General features: G+C 55.3%; 1 protein-coding gene across 5 annotated transcripts in view; it reads right to left on the bottom strand.

Moving 5' to 3' along the window:
* Positions 1-14,781, bottom strand: part of NPRL3 (NPR3 like, GATOR1 complex subunit) — a 39,777-nt gene that overhangs the window by 8,041 nt on the left and 16,955 nt on the right. For all 5 annotated transcript variants that reach the window (XM_039223402.1, XM_039223401.1, XM_039223399.1 and 2 more), the window contains 4 exons: positions 11,994-12,147; positions 9,367-9,448; positions 2,271-2,408; positions 1,096-1,252 (listed from right to left, as the gene is read on the bottom strand). In XM_039223402.1, coding sequence (XP_039079333.1) covers positions 1,096-1,252; positions 2,271-2,408; positions 9,367-9,448; positions 11,994-12,147 — 531 coding nt within the window. The remainder of the gene's footprint in view (positions 1-1,095; positions 1,253-2,270; positions 2,409-9,366; positions 9,449-11,993; positions 12,148-14,781) is intronic.

The raw sequence follows: 14,781 nt of genomic DNA on the forward strand, positions 1-14,781 counted from the left end.
ACACAAGCTCTGCGGTGTGTACAAAACGGCCCAAACACTGAAGGTTCCGTCTCGTGGATGCTATGAAGGTGAGCGGGACGTGATCCTGAGTCCCACCTTGTCTATGAGCCCAGATGCACAACAACACAACCAAATAAACTCTCTCAAGGGGCAGACAAAGACCATGGGGTAGAAACTGGGAAGGACTTATTCGGGATGGCAGAATCCAAAAAGGCTGCTTTGAGAAGCCAAGGCCTGAGAGTCAAGCTCCTACACACTGCCAAGGGCCAAAACCACAGACAGCACTCCGCCCCCCAGAGGGCCCAGGCAGGCCGGCCTCACATCTTCCTCCCCCACCTGAGAGAGCTGCTGCTCCGGCCAGGTCCTGCTGCCCCCTGGTGGCCACATGGTGCGCACTATCACCAGACCCGGGTCTCGCCCTGGGGCTATCACTTGGAAGGCACCCTGTCCCAGGGCCTCCAACTTCTCTCTGTGCTTCTCTTCACTCCCTGGCCCCAACCCAGGCTCCAACCAGATGGCAGCCAGGACGGAGGGGCCCTCTACCCCATCAGAAACGGCAGCCCGCAAGCACATGGCTTGGCAGGAGGGAGCACCTCACACAGAACATAGGCCTGCATGCACACGAGGTTAGGTCCCTGTTCTGCACACGGGCTCTCGACCGAATTTCCTGCACTCACCTCCCACACCAGCCAAGGGGAGATGTGGTCCTGGCTGCTCACACGACGACACCCTGCATGCCCCTAGCCCTGGCAGCCTGTCCTCCAGGGCCCAGTCACCCGGCATCCGGAGGGCCTCACGCCTCACAACCCTTGGACACGGGGACCACGTCAGTCCCACAGCCAGTTCACAGAGCCTGCCCTGAAGCCAGGCCTGCCTCAGATTCTAGAACTTGGAGCCAACCTGGGAACAATCCATCCTGCCACGGCAGGCCACACGGTGGAGCCAGGGACACGGGGACGCAGCACACAGGCAGCCTGCTTTCCTAACACCCGGACCCCCTACCTTCAGCCGGGGGCCGCGTGTTTTGACATGTCCCCCTCTCCCCCCAGCCATTCCCCTGCACTCGGGGCTCTTCCCAGGCCCCCAGGGGGTTACCTGAAGCAAGGCCAGGTCTGCATCCTGGGCCAGCTGCTGCAGATTCTTCACGGCGGACGTGGTCTTGATCACACGCACCAGGGCCGGGGAGCAGTCGAGCGGGAGCTCGGCCAGCAGCGACTTCTCATCACTGAGCAGCAGCAGGGCATGGTAGGGACTGCGGCGCAGAGTCACAGGTCAGCAGGACACGTGAGCAGCCGGGCCTCCGCCCTGGCATGCACCCCTGAGCACGCAGACACTGAACCAGGGAGAAGGGGCCGCCAGAAGGAGAGAAGGACAGTGTGTCTAGGGCCTTTAGGGAGCCACAAGGATTACAGTCACCTTCAGAAAAAACGAATGAGAACAAAACAGGAGGCCCTTGGACCAAACTCCATCTCCCACCTCTGGGATTGACCTGCAAACGTTTGTTGATTGAAAAAATCCATGACTCTTTTCTAAGGAAAGAGTCCCAAATGCGGGAAAAGCAAAATCCTCACCACAGACTATGAATAGAACTACATAAAAATGTACTCAGCAAGGAAGCCCAGGAGGAAAGATGTGGACTTGGAGCACAGATTAGGCGAGGGAGGGAGGCCGGCCTAGGTGGTGCCTTGCTTTCTCTCACTGCCAAGTTTGCTGTCATGTGCCCACATTTCTTTTTTACTTATAAAAATCTCTAAGGGAAGAAACTTGGTGGACATACGGGGGTGGGGGGGTGGGGGGGCGGTGTGTGTGTGTGTGTGTGTGTGTGTGTGTGTGTGTGTGTGTACACCAAGCTTAGCTCTTTCCTTGCAGGAAATCAGTTACATTAAGTGACTGAGTTCCCAAAAGTTCTGATTCAAATTCAAGAGGTCCAGTGAACACTGCTGTGATGACAAAACCCCTTCTAGAGTCTGGCTTCCCGCCAGGGTGTCTGGTCCCTATAGCCCTGCCCAGGCCTGAGGCGAAGACCCTTGGCACGGGACCCCAGGCCATGCCCAGGAAGGCTCAGGGGAATCCTGGGGTTGGTCATCTCTGGACCAAACCAGATCCCAAAATATGTGTTTTTATTTCTATACAACAGTAGAACCTTGCTGGCCAGTTCCTGTGGCAGAAAGAGGAAAAGAGAATTCTCAGACAGAACCAGCAAAGCCTCAGGCAGAAGGCAGAAGCTAAGACGAGGCCCGAAGGGCACGAGGGGTGGGGCAGGCGCTCACCGGATGGCCTTCAGGCTCCGCTCGATGGCCTCGGGTGGGAGGAGGCTGGCGGCAGCGCAGTGGATCTTATGTGGCAGGCAGAAGCCCACCTCCAGCCAGCTGTTGATGTGGAGCCGCACCACGCCCGATGTGCACAGGCTGCGGAGAGCAGGCCGTTACCGCTGGGTGCCACGGGGAAACTTCCGACCAGACACACAGCCCCCACAGAAACCCAAGTGTGCTTCCTGCCGGCACGCTGCCGGTCACAGGAAACTGCTGGGGCCGGTGATCGTCCTTCCAGACCCCAGGATACTCGAGAGGAGAAAATGTATTAGGAACGCAAAACGTATCTCCAGGAGCCCTGGGATCTGCAGCAGCGAGTGCCACGTTTGGAGGGCAGCGTCTTCTCTGTCCCCAAGGCTCCCTGTGCCAGGGCTCTGGGACAGCCTCGTCCACACAGTGGGAGCCAGCCCCTTGCACGCTGATGAGGGCCCGAGCACAGCGGGGCAGCTGAGCAGGGCAGGAAGGGTGGGGGTGCCAAGGCCCTGCCTTGCTGCAGATGCCAGCGCTGCCCAGGTCCACTTCCTCCTCTTCTTCCAGGACCAAACACGGCAATCCTGTCCCTGACTCCTCGTTTCTCCTAAACCCCACCTCAACCATCCCACCCGCAGGGAGGTACGAGGTCCAGACCTGCTCTGTACCAGCCCCCGTCTGCCCTCCCCACTCAGACCATCGTGGTTCCCACCTGGGCAGTCCCGGTCTGAAGCCCCATACGGCCTTACTCTTTTCTGACCCTGTCTCCGACCCCGGGCCATTTGAGCCACCCCCTGTCCCGGCCGCTCCACAGTTCTCAGCCTCAAGGACTCCCTCCAGGTGCCCTGGCTCCTACCCTGTGTCAGGTCTCAGCTCCCGCACCACCTTCTCCGGGAGGTGAGCTCTGACCCAGCCGCAGGCGATCTGACTGCCGTGTGATCCTGTGTGTCTGGACGCAGTTTCCCCGACCAGAGTTCAGGCACCAGATGTGCTCCTGTGTTTCACTAACTGCTCCCCACACGTCTGGAGAAGTGTGGGGTGCTGGGGGGCACTGAGAACCACTGCATGAATGGAGGACGGGAAGGGGCCCCGGGAACCCGCTGCTGACTCTGGGTGAACCATCTCTCAGTAAGGCCCTGCCTGGAGAACAGGCTTCTGGTGGCTGCACAGGGGGGACGGTGGCCTCATACACCCTGCACCAGAGAACCACACGCAAAAGAGCTGTTTCCAGCAGGTCTTCTGAAACCCTCCAGTGAGAAGCCAGCCTGACTGCATCCACAGCCCCGGTGCTGAGTGCCAACACCACTCGGTGTCTGACACAGATACAAAGGCCCTGTGCCTGCTCCTCGCCACACCCCCGGCAGGTGGACAAGAGAGGGGATGCGTGCTCACTGTCAAGGCCTGTCCTGTCCTGACCCAGCTCTTCCCATCACAGTCCAACTCCACTCTGCTATTCCTAACTGGCTGGAGGCCAAGACGCCCACATCCAGCCCAGTGCCGGCAGGGGGTGCTGTGGTCCTCACTGCTGGCACCCACAGGCTGTTCTCATCTCTTCCCTGAAACCTCAAGCAGCAGACCGACTACCACGAGCTTCCCCATGGGTCCACCCAGAGAGCTGGGAGCATTTGTGGTCAGCAGTTTTCTCAAGCAAGGAAGGTGCAATGAGAAAAACCAGTGGGAAGAACGCAGAGCACATCCGTGACCTCCACGGCCCGAGGGCTCCTGCCAACACCACTGTCTGCTCGCTGCCAACGCCCCGCAGCTCCCACACACTCTGCCTGCCCTGCCCGCAGGCGTCAGGAAGGACCCCCCCGCCCCCCGCCACGCTCCCAGGACATCTGCGCCACCGAGCAGTCCACGGAGGGAGGGGCAGAGCACCCCTGGGTGCAGGGGGGAGGGCCACAGGCCATGGCTGAGTCTAGAAAGCGAAGGTTTGGTCCCTGGTGAGGCCACAGTCCTTCAGGGTGAGCACTATGAGTGGGTCTAGTGAGTGTCATAATCTAGGGAAGAGACCCGGGTCCTCCCCCGAGGCCCCAGAGGAGGACACTGCTCTTGGCTTCTTCCAGAATGGGGTGCTACTAAGTAAATATGAGCAGATGGAAACCCCCAGAGCCTCACCAAGCTTTGGGCAAGGGTCTTTGCAGGGGGACAGCTCCCATCAAACTCTGAGAAATAGCCTCTTACAGAATCCAGTTCACACCAGGAGAGAGTGCTCCAGCGGACGAGATTCTCAGCATCCGCGCACAAGAGGGAAAAGGGTGAGGAAGAGCAGGGCTTGAGGGAGACGGAACTGGAAAAGCTAACAGGTGCTGGCCCCGCCTCCATTTCACCATGAACCTGGACAAAAAGGCTGCTGGAGTGAAAACAAAGTCTTTCTATTCTTGAGCTGCCCTCTTTAGGGTAGATCTCAAAGTAGCAGCTGGAACACTGCAGAATCCAAATTCAACACTGAGATTCCTGTCATTTCAAACGTAGCTGTTACTGCCCCCCCCCCCCCCCGGGGCTCCGCGATGCCAGCGAGCACACTGGCACGAGGTCCTCTCCTCCGGGAGGGAGAGGCGCTCCCAGGGTGGTTCCCGGGTCTTCGTGGGGATTTTACTCCACTTTTCCAGGCATCTGCTCACCCACCAGCCACTTCCACCCATGGAGGACTGCGCACCGGGACGAACCGTGGAGAGCCCCTGGAACGAGTTGGTAGGAGGAATATGCTCACCCGCCACCCAGAGCCCCCGGGGAAGCGCTGCCAGTCCCCCTGCAGCAGGAGCGGCACTGAGGTCTCCCAGGAGGAGGGAAGAAAAGGTTGGTCTCTGTTTCTAAAGTACCATTTGGTTTTTTGTTCTAAAGCCTCCAGGGTAGAGGGAGCCCATCCTCTGAAAATCTCTGAGGCTACAGTTCATTTATTGATTTCTTATTATTGAAGTAGACTTGACATACTGCATTGTATCAGGTTCAGGTATTTGACAGTTCTCTATGTCACTCAGTGCTCACCACCATAAGCGTAGTCACCACCTCTCACGTTACTAATGAGCATCCTCCTTATTATGCTGTATAAAGTACAGTTTTTAGACAAGACTCTTCAGCAGAGCAGGGGTTTGGGGCCTAAAAGTCTCCTGCTATGTGTGTACTTCTATTTCCAGGGCAGTCATGTTTGGCCTGGAAACACGGTACAAAAAGCACTCCCCCCCAACGTGAGGCTTATCCAACCCATCACACAGTTCTGGGCCAGATAGGGTCGCCCAGCCCCACCTGCCATGCGAGATAGACGCTCTTACCAGGCCCGAGTCCTAAAGCAATGACTGTGCATAGCATACCCTCTAAGGCATGCTCTTATCTTTCCTATCCCAGATGGAAATGTACGGTGTACAAGCTTACTCCATCCCCCTCACATCTCACTGCCTGAGGACGAACTTTGGCTCCTAACCTTTAGCTAACAGCTGAAACGCCCTGTCTGGTCTCCCAGGCAACCTTCTTCCTGCCAGTCCAGCACCTTCTGGTCACTCTGGTCGCACACACAGCCAGGCTTCCTAGTCCAGGGAGTGGACGGTGCTCACAATCCCGGTGCAAGTAGAGGTGCAAGTAGACGCCAAGAGGCCCGCCTTGACATTTCAAACAGAAGCTTATATACATGTGTTTATGGGAAAAGGGGGTCTGGGGGCCCATCTTTGCTCTGAACGGGCAGCAGTGCGAGGCGGCAAGAGACTAGCAGAGTCCCCGGCACCACCTGCCTGGCCACGCCCCCACCACAGGCCCCATTAACTCTGAGAACTGCAACAAACACTTGGTCAAACCACAGAACCCACAGTCACAGGACTGCTTTGCTCACCCTCTGACCACCAGTGGACAAGCTGCTGTGCCTCCCCCCACGCCAAGCACAAAGTCTGTGTTGAAGGAAGTGCAGGGGCGTCCCTAACCTCATGTCATGGGAGACACCACCTGACAGTCACACAAATGAGTGGGACACTGTCACTGAGATCGCCAAGCTCCATGGGGAGACACAGAAGCTAGAACAGTGAGGGTGGACTCCTGAGGGATTCATGCTGCCAGCCTATATGCACGGACACTTACGTCCCGGGGCACAGGGCCACCAGGCTAGTCAACCACACCACAACCCTGGATTTTAATTAAAAGAGCAAATCCAGAACAACTCCTTTGAGAAGTCTCACCCCAGTCCCTAGCCTCCACATCTCACATCTTCCGGTCTCTCACTTCTGCTCGGATAAAACCCTCCCCGGGGTTTTCTGAACCTGTTGGGAAGCCGACAATGAGAGAAGAAAGCGCTGTGTTCGATGCTACCAGATCAGTCATGTAAACTCAAGTCTCTCTTTCTCAGCTCCAAGGTAAGTCTACCCTTCAGCAACAGGCCAGGCCAGACCTCAAGGCAAAGGGAATGCCACAGGCTGGGGGAGCTCCTGGGCAGTCACAGAGCCAGTGCTGTCGCCAGGCTGGGACAGCGGGGAGGGGCAGGGTGCCACTGTCCCTGGGACTCCCTCCAGAGAGGCACTGTTGCCAGCTTACCCGAGGTGGGCCCCAGGCCCCACGACCTGAGCAGGGTGGGGTCTGGGAACAGGAAGGGTAGGTGGGGGGTTACCCGGAGAAAAGAGGATCCTGAACACTCACGCACCAGGATGCCTGGGCGAGAGGAAGGCGGGCAATTGCTCCACGGTGGACTCTGGGAGCCTTTTCTTACCCAAAAAGGATTCCTGCCCTTCTTTAAACTAATGCCCACTAGGGGGCGCTGTGCTGCCTCCAGCTCTGAGCTGCCTCTGGCGGGTCAACTACCCAGGACTTCATTCCCTCCAATTTGCGGTTCAAACATAAGAAATTGCAGTCCGTTCTTTCTCTAGACATAGTCAGTATGGTTCTGGTTTGATGTTTACTCTCTCGCCAGGCTGGGCTGAACTGTGCTGTGGTCTAACCCTAGCTCACGAGTACAGGGTCCCGCTCGGAACCCGGCAACATTTCTCACAGACGGGATCTCTGGCAGCTGCCAGCCCAAGGCCAGAGCAGCACTTATGCTCCAGAGACAGCTTCAGTGTGGTCACAGGCGAGGTCATGAGAGGGAGACTGGCGGACTACAGCCCTAGAGACCCTGTTCCCTACCACCCAGCGGCCCACACCCAGTGGTCCCCGAGATCAGGACAAAGGCACTGACTCCATCACAGGGGACAGCTCTGCCTCCTACATGACGGCGCCTTTCCTCCCAACAGAGCCGAGCTGGGTCTGGGGAGAGCTGAGGAAGGAAAGGGAGACGCGCAAACTCAAGACGATGCACAGAGCTGCACCCAGACACAGCTATGCCGGACCCCACACCCTGCCCTCAACGTGGGAACGATCCCAAAGCTCACTGAGACCCTATGCTGGCAGAGCTGGAGACAAGACAGCTCCTGTGTCGCTAGTGGGGGGAAGGGTACAGCCTGAGGCACAAGCCCCAATGGGAAATGCACTGAAATTACTAGTGCATTCTACCTATTTGGCCTGGCCCTTCTACTCTCAGGAATTTACCATATAAACAAACAGGCACACATGCACTGAGCAGTGGGTCTTACTGCACCAGAGGCTGGTGCGAACTCAATGCCCAAGGAAGGGGCCTGGCTAACCATGCAGCAAAAAAAAACCAGGGTCCCTGGGTGACTCAGTCAGTCAAGCATCTTTTGATTTTGGCTCATGTCATGATCTGAGTCATGGGATCGAGCCCCACACTGGCTCCACGCTGAGCAGGGAGCCTGCTTGGGATTCTCTCTTCCTCTCCCTCTGCCCCTCCCCCACGCGTGCTTTTGCTCTCTCTAAATAAAAAAAATTAAAGTAAAAAAAAATGAAAAAAGATAAAGTCCTTCTTTACCAATACAGACGGGAGGCCAAGCTACGCTGTTAAACAAAGCAGGCAGAGGCAGGCAGGCGCAGAGTGAAGGGAGAAAGGCGGTCTGCGCTAGCCCCGGGAGACCGCACGCAGCACATGGCTGCCTGCTTCCCTGCGTCCTGCCACCAGGACAGGGACCTGGTGGTGGCACGGCAAGAAAGAAACTCAACAGTGATTTTCAAACTTGATGGATATGTGACCTTGTCAAAAGCTTCAATTAAAACAACAGAAAGAATAAAAATCTCCAAAATGCTCCTAACAACGATCACTGGATGTGGGACTACAGATGGGCCTTGTTTTCTCTTTATTTTCTTAGATTTCCTAAGCATCTACAACGAACACGTATTATTAGTAAGATCAGGAAAATTATTAACATCAAAAAAAAAAAAAAAAAGGAGAGGATGCTAGAGGAGCCACTTTTCTGGGTGTGGGTGATGTGTGGGGCAGCAGCCACAGCTCTCGGACCCAGCGCACCTCCAGGGGGCAGCGTGGAGCCTGCTGGGACGGAACGGAGACCCGAGGAGGCCAGGAGAGGGTCCTGGGCTGCGCACAGGGACAAGGCCTGGGGACAAGGCCCGGGGAAGCCCGCACCTCCACGAGGTCTGTGCGGCAACATGCCGGGTGCTGGGCGGTCCCTTCAGCCGTGCGTGACGGCCCCTTGTGAACCAACAGTCCTGGAGCAGAGCGGGAAGGCAAAGCTTGCAGGGGGCCTGTCACCTGGGCGCCTACCCAACCCCCTGCTCGCCATCTCCCACCTGCACTGCAGATCAGGGTCAGGGAATGGTGGATACCCTTTAAAAGAGGTTCTTTGCTTGTCCAAAAAGAGAGACATGGGAACACCAATATAATCGGAACTGTTAAGACCTGCGCATCTGCTGACGTCTGCTGCCTTCCTACACTCAGGCCCCAAGCCCCGAGTCCCTTAGAGCCGGGAGGAGCACCTCTGACCTTCAGTTTCCTCATGAGTAAGGTAGACAGGCCCAGAACTTGGCACTGTGTCGTGCTGACATTGCATCTTTTGACGCAAAAGACTTTCAGGCTCTCACGCGTGACTTCAGGTTTCGTTCTGGGTTTCAGGCTCTCACGCGTGACTTCAGGTTCCGTTCTGGGAGGGACTGCCCCAGCAGATGGCCTCTCTCGCCCCCATCCCGGTAGCACCGCAGGAGAAGAGCTCAGGCAACAAGGCCCACAGGGAGAAGCACCACGCAGGTCCCCCGGCTGTCTTACCTGTCATAGGCTTCCTTGAGGTCCCTGGCCAGCTTGCACTTGGGCAGAATGTGGTGGAACGGAGACTGAGGACTATCATTTGCTGCAGAAATCACAACACAGAGAATTTAGAGCCTCCAATGCAAGGAAACTTGAAAAGTCTGGAATGGAAAATACCTTTAAAACTGAAAATAAATTTAAAGCCATTTTAAACCAAATATGAGGCCATTCCCTACTGCTTTTCATAAAATCTGTGCATCCAGGTGAAATAACATGAGACTTAGGCTGCTCTGTTTGACAGTCTTTATCTGGAACATCTGTGTTTAAACTTCACCACTGCTGCCCCTGAGCCTGCAGCACTGGACAGTCCAGTCCACTGGCAGCCGCCGAAGCCCCCCTCAGGCCACCAGAGCCACCTTCCACTTGGTGGGCAGGTGCTTTCACACCTCGTCGTCCTCGTTCACACCAATGCAATTTTTTAAAGTTTATTTATTTGGGGTGGGGGGCAGACAAAGAGGGAGAGAAAGAGAATCCCATGTTGGCTTCAGGCTCAGCACAGAGCCCGACACGGGGCTCAATCTCCCAAATCATGAGACCAAGACCTGAGCCAAAATCAAGAGTCAGACACTTAACTGACTGAGCCACCCATGCGCCCCTAATGCAATTTATTTTTAGGATCAAAAACCTTTCATTAATCCTTTCTCATAAATGCCTTAAAAAAATGTTTAAGTTAAATTACATTTTTAAAAAATTTCCGGTGATGGGGCGCCTGGGGGGCTCAGTCAGTTAAGCGTCCGACTTTGGCTCAGGTCACCATCTCACGGTTCATTGGTTTGAACTCTGCATTGGGCTCTGTGCTCAACTCAGAGCCTGGAGCTGCTTCAGATTCTGTGTCTCCCTCTCTCTTTGCTCCTCCCCCACTTACGCCCCATCTCTCAAAAATGATTAAAGATTAAAATTTGCTATGATAAAGTTACAGACTCTAAAGAGAATATTTTTTTTAAAAAAATAGAACTTCTAGGAGCACCTGGGTGGCTCAGTCAGTTAAGTATCCAACTCCTGGTGCTGATGCACAGGGGCACATGTACCCCAATGTTCAGAGCAGCACTCTCAACAGTAGCCAAAACATGGAAAGAGCCTAAGTGTCCATCCACTGACGAATGGATCAAGAAGAAGTGGTTCATCTATACGACGGAATACTACATGGCAATGAGAAAGAATGAAATCTGGCCATGTGTCGCAACATGGATGGACTCTGAGGGTGTTATGCTGAGCGAAATAAGTCAGGCAGAGAAGGACAAATACCATATGTTTGCATGTATAGGAGGATTAGGAGGAACTTAACGAAGGACCGTGGGGGAGAAGAAGGGGGGAAATGGTGGGGGAGAGGGAGGGAGGCAAACCATGAGAGACTCTTGAATGCTGAGAACAAACTGAGGGCAGACGGGGTGGGGGGAACAGAAGGCGGGTGATGGGCATGGAGGAGGGCACTTGTGGGGATGAGCACTGGGTGTTATGTGGAAACCAACTTGACAATAAACTATTTAAAATAAAAAATAAAAAAAGTACCTGACTCCTGATTTCAGAGTAGCTCATGACCTCTTGGTTTTACAGTTTGAGCCCTGAATCAGGTTCCACACTGTCAGTGCAGAGCCTGCTTAGGATTCTTTCTCCCTCTCTCTGCCCCTTCCCCACTCAGGCGCGCACACACACACTCTCTCTCTCTCAAAATACATAAACTAAAAAAAAAGAAAAGAAAAAAACTTCTGGATTGTTATTAACTAGTACGTAACTGGCCAAAACATGATGATACATTTTGATAGCTGTCAAATATAAAAAGCAAATTTTCACTGGAAATGCACGTGAGTCAGACACTTCATGTATGGTGATCATTACTTTTACTTATTGCTAAAATTTGACTGGGTTCACCTTCAAATCTGTTTCTACTTCTCTCTTTTGTTACGTAGGCGCTGACTGGAGACGGATGTGGAATGTGTAAAAGGTAGGCCTTCTCTGTGCTTTGAGGTATTTACAGAATGCCAAAGTCTACAACATGATCTACTGCCTATTTTCCTGATCTATGTTTTTTGGAATATTTTTTTAAGATTTTATTTTTAAGTAATCTCCATACCCAGTGTGAGGCTCAAACTCACAACCCGAGATCAAGAGTCACATGCTCGACCGACTGAGCCCAACAGGAACCCCCCCCCTTCCCCGGCAATAATTATTTTGATAACTCAATCAGGTTCTTCAATTTAGACGAAAGCAAAGAACTGGAAACGTCCCTCTTTGCTAGCTCGAAGTTCCCGCTGGCCCCTCTACATGTCCTCCTGCTACAGGAAGACATGGCCAGCGGGAGCAGGGCTGGGTGGGCAGTGCCCCACCAGCCTGAGAAGCCATCCTGCCGCAGCTGGGGGAGGGAGGAAGTACAGGCGGGACATCCCTTTTAGCGCATCAGGTCAGGAGAGCTGCTTTCCGACTGTGCTCCTTGGGGCACCCTCCTGCGCACCCAGGGAAGGTCGCGTGAAGGTCACGTAACCTCCTGGTGCCTCAGTTTCCACATCTGCCAACCCAGATTGGGGTCCCTGCCTCAAAAGGCTGCCTCCTCTGTGGCGGGGTGGAGGCGGAGCACCTCTTGCCACACTCACCATCGGCCACGGCGGGCACCTCATCCTGCAGCGCCAGGATGAGCTTGGCCTCCCGGGTCAGGTACTGGCAGCGGCGCTCCTCGTGCTGCAGCACGGTGGCGATGCGTCGGGAAAGGCTGTGCAGACAGTTTATCACCGATGGGTCCGCGTTGGCCTGCGAGAGGGTAGGACACGTGACTCAAACGTAGCGTACGTACTCAGGTAGCACACGTGCACAGGAGACTCACACCGTCTAAGAATTCTCTCCCAGTCCACTGCTGCCCCGTTTCCTGTTCCCCTTTAGGGTCCGGCCACAGACATCACTGCACTCAGCATCCTATCCTGGGAATCGATGCCTGGATGGTGACACAGAGATGGTTCTGTGGGGTCCCCCAGCTGGCGGGGGGACACGGGCATTTCCAATGAGCAGACAAAGGCTCCCCTGCTGCGGGGCCCCACATCAGGGCCGTCCAGGACAGCATGCTACACATCAGGCATCCACTCGAGGCCCAACAGAGGCAGCCCACTGGGGCAGCTGAAGGCACAGATCCCACCTCCCACCTGCTGTGTGACCCACCTGAGAACGCTCAACAGTGGCACCTCCCTCTCCCATTGGTTTGATAGAACCCACCCAGAGCACGGGCCCTGGCAGTGTTGTGGCCACCAGCGTGCCGCTCACTGCTGGTGGACAGGCCCAGGCCATGTGATCACACGGGTGACAGGGAGGGTAATAAGCAGAAGCACTACACCGACTGTTCACTACACGCTGTGTGCAGAAGAGGCCCTTTCTAGCACGAATAAGCATGGCTAACAGAAGCCGTCAGCAGGACCCAGGCCGCCCCCTCCCCACAAGCGCCCCTGGCACCCAGGTGCTACCCCTGGAACCTATCAGACAGGGGAGTGAGGCCAGGCAGGCACACCCACCCAGGCCAGGGTGGAGGCGACAGTGGCAGGGTCTCGGAAGAGGCCCCACAGAGCAGATAACGGGCAACTCATGACTAGGTGTTTCAGGAGACCCCCAGGGTGCTGAGTCATCCTAGCTGTGGGGTGGGAGGAGGGAAAGGGACACATGGGACCACTGATTAAAACCTCTGCTACTGCCTCCCCTCCTGTTTATCTGGCAGGCAGGGCCCCGCCCTCTGGGTGTCCCCCCACACCCCCACCTTCGGGACCAAAGCCCGCCCTAGACTCAGTAAACACCATCACCGCCTGGACCTGGAGAGGTTTTCTAAACTCCAGGCAGGTTTCACGTTCGCAAAGAGAGCGTGCACCTGGCAGCACGCCTGCCGCGCCGGGGAGAGGCCTGGACACCACTGTCCCGCTGTGCCCACTCCCCCTCCCTGAGGCCCCGGGCAGGGCAAGGACAGCCCCTCAACCGTGTTCTCCCGCAAGACTGTGGAACTGTAGGGCCCAGGTTATAAAGTACGGACAACTGCTTTAAAGCAACATACACTTTTAGAAAAATCGGTGTGAAAATACTCTTCGCAGCGGGGCGCCTGGGTGGCTCAGTCGGTTAAGCGTCCAACTTTGGCTCAGGTCATGATCTCACGGTTCATGAGTTTGAGCCCCACGTCAGGCTCTGTGCTGACAGCTCAGAGCCTGGAGCTGCTTCAGATTCTGTGTCTCCCTCTCTGACGCTCCCTTGCTCACGCTGTCTCTCTCTCTCTCTCTCTCAGAAAAAAAAAAAAAAAAAACTCTTCGCAGCAAAACAGAAGGGGAATGATCTCTTGTGCATGGTTATTCCCGTGAAGATGTAAAAAGTCACACCCAAGCGCCTGACCCTATGCTCAAGGTCCCACTGGCTGGGACAGGGCCGTGTTTTAAGCCACCTGTGCTACGTTCCCAGGCATTGGAGGGGGTGTGCTCACCCAGGCGAGGCCCGGTGACCTTCTCCGGGAGGGCGTGCTGGGATGTCCTGTTGGCTTCACAGGCCTGATACCACTCCAGGTGCCTGCAGCGCCCAAGGCTGTGGCCACAATGAGAAAGCCACCACCTAGGCTGTGCCAGTTCTGAGGGGGAGCTCCGAGAAACACCACACTTGCCCCACGAGTGGTGGGAAACAGCAGGAAATGTAGGGGGTCGCCTGGGAGACTTTCCTGCTCCCAAAAACGTGTCCCCAAATGACATGAAGCCTCGGAGCAAATGTCCAATTTGCAGGCAACACAAGAATGAAGAGGAGGCACGATGAGCTGAATTCCCACATGGGACAGTCAGGGAGACAAAGCAAGACGGGGTCCTAGGCTGGCAGAGACCAGGTTTTCATGCTGGTCCAGGCCAACTGGAAAAAAACAGCAACTGAGGACAGTGTCCACGGACTAGGCACGAGGTGACAACAAACTATGGCAAATTTTGTCAGGTGTGGAAGGCATTACGGGGTAAAATAAATGTCCATATTTTAGAGAGATGCTGTCTCAAGTACACAGAAGTGACCAGACATGAGGTCTGGGACTTGCCTTGAGCGCGTGAGCAACGAGGTGGGATGGAGAGACCAGGGTGGTCTGTGGTGGCTGTGCGCAATCAGAGACGGTTGTATGAGGGTTATCCAACTACTGTCACTAATCTGGGGGTGAAAACTTTTCAAAGTGAAAAAAAGGTATACACTTTTATAGGACTACTAAAAAGTAGAAAGAAACCTTGTCTACCCTAAAATATCAACCCTTTGCTACTATGTAAACTCCTCCCGCTCTTCAACATTACGGCCTGTGCGACCTGAAGGCCTCTGCTGCCTTGTTTCCCGCTGCCGCTAACAACCGCGGTCCGTGCGTCCTCCCCAGGCTGTGGCTCCCTCCTCCTCACCTCTAACCGCCCA

The sequence above is a fragment of the Hyaena hyaena genome, unplaced genomic scaffold, assembly GCF_003009895.1.
Source record: "Hyaena hyaena isolate Hyena2069 unplaced genomic scaffold, ASM300989v1 scaffold_1351, whole genome shotgun sequence".
In the NCBI taxonomy this organism is placed as follows: Eukaryota; Metazoa; Chordata; class Mammalia; order Carnivora; family Hyaenidae; genus Hyaena; species Hyaena hyaena.